Consider the following 7,773-nt stretch of genomic DNA (forward strand, 5'->3'; position numbering starts at 1 on the left):
TATTTCTTCTTTTATAATTGATGAAAAACATTTAATTTTATTTAATGGAATATTTGTCCATTTTCTAATTTCATCTCTCCATTGTTCTATAGATATTGTTGTTGTACAAATAATTATTGTTGGTTCTTGAAATTTACAAATAATTCCAATACTCATTAATGTTTTTCCTGATCCACATGGTAAAATAATAATTCCACTTTGTGCAAATCCTTTTTTAAATACTGAATTAATTCCTTTTATTTGATATGTTCTAAGAACAGTATCATCTTTTAATGAAATATTAATTCTTTTTTTTCCAATTTCTATTTTTTCATTTATTAAAATTCCTTTTTCTTGACATTTTTTTTTAAATTCTATAATATTATTTTTTATTTCATATTCTTTTTTATTTATTATTATAAATTCTTTTACTTCTTCTATTATTTTTTTATCTCCTTCACATATTCTTTTTCCTTCATAATTACAAATAATTGTTATAATTCTATTATTTATTGTTTTTTCAATAAGTGTTTTAATTCTTTCTGGAATATTATTTTTTGAATATTTTTTTAATTGATAAATAATTGTTTCTGCTTCTATTCCAATTGATATTGCTGAATAAATTGTATATTCTGTAATTATATATTCTTCTATATGTTCTAAAAGACTTTTAACTTTTGAAATTTTTTTAATAAATTCACTTGCTATTTGATAATTTTTATTATCACGTTCAATAATAATTAATCCATTTGGACATACCCAATATGGATTAGATGTATTTATAATTTCAACATTATATTCTTCTAAATCTTCATCATTATTATTTTCTATATTACTTTTCATTTCAATTTAAATATCAGTTATGTTTTTATTATAACAAATAATTTTTTTTTCTTTTTATTTTTTAAAAATATTAGGGTTAACTTACATTATTAAATAATGTCAATTGATAATAAAACCCAATTAAAATATCTTACAGAAGATAAGAAAAAGAGTATTAAACCAAAAAAAGTAAGTAAAAAAGAATTTAAACAACCAAAAGATGAAAAAAAAGAAAAAGAAATTACAAGAATTCCATTTCCAACTGGTTATTCATTAAATCCAAAAGATAAAATTCTTGGAGTTGTTTCTGAAATAAAAGATGGTAGAATTATAATCAGTTTACCATTTAGATTAAAATATGTTTGTTCATTTGAAAATATTCCATTTGTTAAAATTGGAGATATTATTCCATTATCAGTAATTTCACCAACTACAAAAGAAAATAGATTAGATTGTACATTTGATATTTCTATAATAAATGAAAATAGAGGAATTAAAATAAATGATGTTATTTATGGAATAATTCTTTCAATTGAAGATTATGGATATCAAGTTAATGTTGGAAATAATATTACTGTTTTTGTACAAAAAAATGAAAATATAAATGATATAACAGAAGAAAATGATATGTCAGAAATAAGCAATGAAGAAAATGAAGAAATTAAAGAAATTAAAGAAGAAAGTGAAGAAGATAATAATAAAGAAGATATTGAAGAAAATAATAAAGAATTTAGAATAAGAAAAGTAGGAGATTTTATTCAAATAAAAATTACAGAAGAAGTAGGAAATAAATTTAAAGGAATTATTGCAGATAGTAGTTGTATTATTGAAGAAATGAAAAATGTAAGAGTAGGATGTCATGTTAAAGTTAAAAATAATTATCAAACAAAAAATGGAAAAGTTATGAAAATGTCAGGAGGAAATTTATATTGTCATTCATTTCATATTAATGAAGAAGGAGAAGGAGGAGAAGAAGGAGTTGTTATTTATTATAATAATCAAATAAATAAATATTATATAAGTATGTTACCACATGTTATTTGTGAAGATTATGAAACTAAAACACCAATTGAATATTTTAAAATTATAGAATTTACAATAACTAAAATAGATGAAAATGTTGGAATTATTGGAGAAACAGAAGATAAAGAAGAAGTATTTTTATCAAAAAAACAAATAAAAGATGAATATTGTTTAGATATTCCAAAAGAATTTAAAATAGGAAGTATACATAAAGGAAGAATAATGTATTATTCAGCATTTGATGGATATTGTGGAATAACAACAAGAGAAAGTATATTATCAGATAAATATCAAAGTATAAATGATATTAAATCAGGTATGATAATTGAAGGAATAATTAAAGAAATTAATGAAAATGGAATTAATGTTAAAATAGGAGAAAAAATATATGGATTTTGTGATAAAATTAATAGTGGAGATATTCCTATTGAAGATTTAAAAAGTGTATTTAAAAAAGACCAAAAAAGTAAATTTAGAGTATTAACAGTAAATAATAGAAATAATAGTATTTATTTAACACATAAAAGAACATTAATGAAACTAACAACACCAATTATTACAAATATTGAAGAAACAGAATTAAATACAATAACATTTGGAATAGTAACATTTATTGATAATAAAAGAGGTGTTTATTTAAAATTTTTTAATAATATAGAAGGATTTATTCCTACAATTGAATTATTTAATCAAAAAATAGGAATGATTAGTATTGGTCAACTTTTAAAAATTAGAATTATTTCATTTGATAAACAACTTTTACTTTGTTCATTAAATTTATTCCCTGAAGAAAATGTACCAGAAAAATATGAAGATGTTAGTAGACATTTTAAAGTAGGTGAAATTTATGAAGGAATTGTTGTTGCTAAAAGAGAAAAAATTATGTTAGTAAGAATTAAAAGTGGAGATGTTCAATATATTGCAATGATGCCATATTATCTTGTTATTGATGGAGATGAAGGAAAAGATATTCCTAAAATGATAAGAAATGGAACAATAATAAAAGAATGTTTATTATTAAAAAATCAAATGGGACAAATGATAATTACCACAAAGAAATCACTTATTTCATTAAGACAAAAAATAGGAAAATTTAATTCTAAAGAAGAAATGACAGTTGGAAAATATATTGGATATGTAAGTAAAATTAAAGGAAAATATTGTTTTATTTCATTTTATAATGGAGTAACAATAGTTTGTTATAGAATGAATGTAAGTGATAGTAATTTACCAATTGAAGAAGTATTAGAAAATGGACAAACAGTATATGGATATTTAAATAAAAAAAATATTTTCTCATTAAAAGAAAGTAGTGTAGGAAGTATTAAAGAAGAATATATGTTATTAAGAATAGAAAGAGATGTTGAACCAAAATATGGAAGTCAAATTAAAATAGAAATTAAAGATATTAAAGGATATGGAATTATTGGAAAAAGTAAAGAAAGAGAAGAAACAATATTTATTCCAAAAACAGGAATTGAAGGAGATATTAAAGAAATAAGTAAAGGAAGTAATATGAAATGTATTGTTATTGGAGTAGATAAAGAAAGAAAAATGATAGATTGTATTCAAGAAAAAATGATAAAAAAAGAAAGTATAGAAATAAATAAAATATATAAAGGAAAAGTTATTATTAATAAAGAAGAATATTGTGTTTGTCTTGTTGAAGGAAATATTGTATTTGTAAATAAAATTCGAATGAATGGAGGAAAATATATAGTAAAAGAAGAAGTAGAAATAAATATTGGAAAAGAAATGGAAGGATATCAAAATATTTATGAAGGAACAGTTCATATAAAAGCAAGAGGTTATAATATTAAAAATAATAATATTAATATTGGAGAAAAAATAGAAGGAATAGTAAATTATACAAATGAAAGTATTAGTTATTTAAATTTAGGAAAAGGAATTACAGGAAGATTACATAAAATTAATAGTACAAAGAAACTAGAAATTGGAGAGAAAGTAGAATGTTATATTATTGGAATAAAAGGTAAAGGAGAAATGAATAAAGAAAAAGGAAAAGAAATAGAAGGAAAAATAGAAATAGTAGAATTAAGTATGAAAGAAAAAGGAAATATTGAAGAAAAAATTAAAGAAGGAGAAGAAATAGAAGGAATTATTAGTAGAGAAATGAAAGATGGATATATAATTTCAATTAATTCAATAATTAAAGGAAAATTAAATTATATTGAAATAGGAGATAATATTGAAGAAATTAATATAAATAAAAAAGAATATAATATTGGAGATAAAATAAAAGTTAAAGGATATTATAATAAAGGAGGAGATATATATTTAATAAAAGATAAAAAAGAAGAAATTAAAGAAAAAGAAATTATTGTAGGAGAAGTTATTGGAAATAATACAAAAGAATTAAAAATTAAAGTATTAATTAAAGGAAATAGAATAGGATATATTCATTATTGTGATATAAGTAATATTTTTAATCCATTTCCAAGAGATTATTTAAAAAATGGAAAATATCTTAATATGTATGTACTTTCAACTAAACCAGAAATTTATTGTTCAATGAGAAAAGAATATTTAAAAGAAGCATATGAAGAAATCTTTCCACCATTAATAGGAGGAATTCAAACACATATTGTAACAAAAGATAATATTAAAGAAGGAGAAATTTTAACAGGATATATTATAAAAAGTAATGAAGAAGAAGGAGTTGATGTAATGGTATCAAGAGATGTAAATATTCATGTAACACCAGGAGAATTATTAGATAATACAAGTTATCATGGAAAAGATTTTTCAAGAATCTTTTGTATTCAACGATTAGTAAAAGTAAGTATTATTGATAAAGAAGGATTAGAAGGAACATTAAAACAAAGTGTTATTTATCCAGGAATAATTAAATATTTTAAAGATATTAAAGAAAATATAGTAACTAAATGTGTCATAGTTAATATTACAAGTGAAGGATTGTTTTTAAGATTCTTTAATTCTAATATTAGAGGATTATGTCATTGCAGTAAAATAGAAGATAAAAAATTAACTAAGAAAGAAATGGAAAAGAGATTTAAAGTTAAAGAAGTTATAATGGCAAAAGTCGTTCATATTGATAAGAAGAAACATCGAGTTAATTTTAGTATTAAACCAGAAGATGTAGGAGAAGTAGAAATGAAAGATGAAGAAGAAACAATTGCCATTGATCCATGGAAATTAGCATTAAAAAGAAAAGAACAAAAAAGAAGAAATGAAGAAAAAGAAATTGCAATTAAACAAGAAATGAAAGAAGAAGAGTTTAAAGAAGGTGCAGAAGAAGAAGCTAATATAGAATGGGATGATACTACTAAAGAAGAAGAGAAAGAAAATCATGAAAATAATTCTATGGAAGAAGAAATAGAAGAAGGTGAAGAAGAAAGTATGAAAGAAGAAGATGAAGAACATATGGAAGAAGATGAAGAAAATAAAGAAGAAGATGAAGAGCATATGGAAGAAGATGAAGAAAGTGAAGAAGTTAAATTAGAAATAGATGAATGTCAAAAAGGAGTTGAAAAAGAACCAGATAATTCAACAGAATGGATAAAATTAATGCAATGCTTCATTCAAAGAAAAGAAATAGATGAAGCAAGAAAAGTAGGAAAAACAGCAATAGAAACTATCAATTTTAGGAAATTAGAAGAGAAATTAAACATTTGGAAAGCATTAATGCAATTAGAAGCTAATCATGGAGATGAAAAGAGTTTAAAGAAAGTATATAATGAAGCATTAGAAGTATGTGATAGGAAGAAGATTATGCTTCATATGATTCATATTTATAAAGAAAAGAAAGAAGTAGAAGAAGAAGAGAAAATATTTAGAACATTATTTAAGAAAGTTAAAGGAAGTTGTAAAGTATATAAGAAATATTGTAATTTCCTAATGAGAAATAATAGAGAAGAAGAAATTAAGAATACAATAAGTAAAGCAAAAACAACATTAGATAAAAAGAAAATGATAAGTTTAGAAATTCATATTGCACGATTAGAATATAAATATGGATCAGTTGATAAAGGAAGATCAATGTTTGAAGATATTTTAACAAATAATCCAAAACGACATGATGTTTGGAATATTTATATTGATATGGAGAAAGAAGTAGGAGAAGTAGGAGTAATACGAAGAATATTTGAAAGAATAGTTAAACAAAAATTAAGTACTAAAACAATGAAAACATTCTTAACTAAATATTTAGAATTTGAAAGAAAATATGGAGATGAAAGTAAACAAGAACATGTTAGAGATATTGCTAAATCATTTGTTTCAAGAAAATAAATTGATTGAATTTTTAATAAAAAGAAAATCATTTTATAATAAAAGAAATAAATAAATATTTAAATTAAATTATCAATATAATTTTAATAATGAATTTACATTATTTTTATTATTTATTATCATATTTCTTATTTATTTTATTTATTCTTTATTTATATTCTTTTATTTTATTATTCTTTCTTTTATTTATTCTTTTTATTCTTTGTTTTTCTTTATATTCTTGTTTTCTATTATTTTTATTTTACTTCTTTCTTTATTTCTTTTTTGATTATTTATTCTGTTATTTATTTTATTTTATTTATATTGTTTCTATATTCATATTATTTTGTTTTGTTATTTGTAATTAATGATAAAATATTGAATAAAATATATAATTAATTATAATGAAAATAATATATTAATTTATTATTGATATTTATGAGAAATATTGAATTTATTCAATTGTTATTTTGATTTGAATTATTAATATTATTTTATTTATTATTATTTTTATTCTTTTATTTATTATTTTTATATTTGATTTTCATTTAAATAAAATAGAAAAGAAATAAAGAAGATAAGAATAATGAAATGAAATTATTATTTAAAATTGTTTTAAAATATATTTTATATAAATTAGATGATAAATATATGTTTAATATTATAAATTATGTATTAATATTATAATTTATTTCAAATTGATTGATGAAATTAAAAAGAAAATATTAATTTACAATTTTATTTATTGATTGAAAAAATATAATTTCAATTAGATTAATAAGATTGATATTATTGTATTTTTATTATTTATATTTCATTTTCTATTTATTTTATCATAATTATTTATAAGTCAGAAGAAAAAACAATACAAGAGGTACTTGAAAAATATAAAGAAGGCAAAGAATGTGTGGCTAGTGCAGAAACTGCATTAAAAAAGTTAGAAGAAGAATACAACAAAATCCAAATGGATTGTTATGATAAACAACAAAAAAATTGTCGAATGTATTAATACATTATCATCAATTGCATTAAAAGGTAAAATTAACAGTTCTAATGAATATTTAGACTTACTAATTGAAACCGAAATGGTAGAAAAGAAACTTGGGTATGAAAAATGAATTGAAGGATACATAGAACTTAAAAAAAGAAATGAAATGATAGAAGATGTTATGAAAAAATCAACAATACAAAAGAGTAAGGAAGAGACTAAAACTGAATTTGAAAGAAAGGAAGACTTAATAGGCAGACAACAAAAATCAACATTAGATAAAAACAATGAAGGTTGTGTTATCTGATAAAACCAATAAACAAATGAAATGAAAATTTTAATTGGTTGGCTTAAAATTATTTTTTAGTTAAGTAATAAAATGATATGTAATGATTATTATTCTCCAATGAGAAATCCAAACCATTTTTAATATTAAATAAAAACATATTAAGAATAAATGAATATAATAGAATAAATAAATCAAGGTGACTGTAATAATGATAAATATAATGTTTTAATATCAATATTAAGATTAATCTCAATTTTTAAATAATTTAATTATTCTTTTCTATATTATTGTTTGATGTATCATTCTTTATATTTGTTTTATAATTCTTTTTTTATTCTTTATTTCTTTTTATTATTATTTTTATTTTTATATTCTTATTCTTTCTTTCTTTTTATATTCTATTTCTTTATATCTTTTATTT

General features: G+C 20.4%; 2 protein-coding genes across 2 annotated transcripts in view, besides 25 other annotated features; one reads left to right on the forward strand and one right to left on the reverse strand.

Annotated features, from left to right (window-relative positions):
• The window catches only part of EDI_292260 (rad25/xp-B DNA repair helicase, putative), a gene marked incomplete at both ends in the record, with an annotated part of 1,875 nt that extends 1,053 nt beyond the window's left edge, over positions 1-822 (reverse strand). The window contains one exon of the mRNA XM_001733340.1: positions 1-822. This exon is cut by the window's left edge and continues 1,053 nt beyond it. Coding sequence (XP_001733392.1) covers positions 1-822 — 822 coding nt within the window.
• Positions 285-433: a microsatellite.
• Positions 526-565: a sequence feature (AT_rich).
• A 22-nt stretch (positions 823-844) lies between the features above and the next one.
• Positions 845-895: a sequence feature (AT_rich).
• Positions 896-918: 23 nt separating this feature from the next.
• On the forward strand, positions 919-6,096 carry EDI_292370 (programmed cell death protein, putative; the record flags this gene model as incomplete). Its single annotated transcript, XM_001737593.1, has 1 exon — positions 919-6,096. One exon carries the CDS (start codon positions 919-921, stop codon positions 6,094-6,096), a length of 5,178 nt encoding a protein of 1,725 aa, XP_001737645.1.
• Positions 957-1,042: a microsatellite.
• Positions 1,447-1,553: a microsatellite.
• Positions 1,755-1,780: a microsatellite.
• Positions 1,784-1,822: a sequence feature (AT_rich).
• Positions 2,456-2,481: a sequence feature (AT_rich).
• Positions 3,096-3,119: a sequence feature (AT_rich).
• Positions 3,633-3,663: a sequence feature (AT_rich).
• Positions 3,813-3,942: a microsatellite.
• Positions 3,993-4,165: a microsatellite.
• Positions 4,686-4,722: a sequence feature (AT_rich).
• Positions 5,010-5,107: a microsatellite.
• Positions 5,010-5,152: a microsatellite.
• Positions 5,173-5,299: a microsatellite.
• Positions 6,090-6,187: a sequence feature (AT_rich).
• A 9-nt stretch (positions 6,188-6,196) lies between these two features.
• Positions 6,197-6,373: a microsatellite.
• Positions 6,374-6,379: 6 nt separating this feature from the next.
• Positions 6,380-6,431: a microsatellite.
• Positions 6,432-6,436: 5 nt separating this feature from the next.
• Positions 6,437-6,572: a sequence feature (AT_rich).
• Positions 6,573-6,625: a microsatellite.
• Positions 6,626-6,669: 44 nt separating this feature from the next.
• Positions 6,670-6,924: a sequence feature (AT_rich).
• A 561-nt stretch (positions 6,925-7,485) lies between these two features.
• Positions 7,486-7,544: a sequence feature (AT_rich).
• Positions 7,545-7,555: 11 nt separating this feature from the next.
• Positions 7,556-7,641: a sequence feature (AT_rich).
• Positions 7,642-7,657: 16 nt separating this feature from the next.
• Positions 7,658-7,756: a microsatellite.
• Positions 7,757-7,773: the final 17 nt, after the last annotated feature.

The sequence above is a fragment of the Entamoeba dispar genome, genomic scaffold (genome assembly GCF_000209125.1).
Source record: "Entamoeba dispar SAW760 scf_1105229460707 genomic scaffold, whole genome shotgun sequence".
In the NCBI taxonomy this organism is placed as follows: domain Eukaryota; phylum Evosea; order Mastigamoebida; family Endamoebidae; genus Entamoeba; species Entamoeba dispar.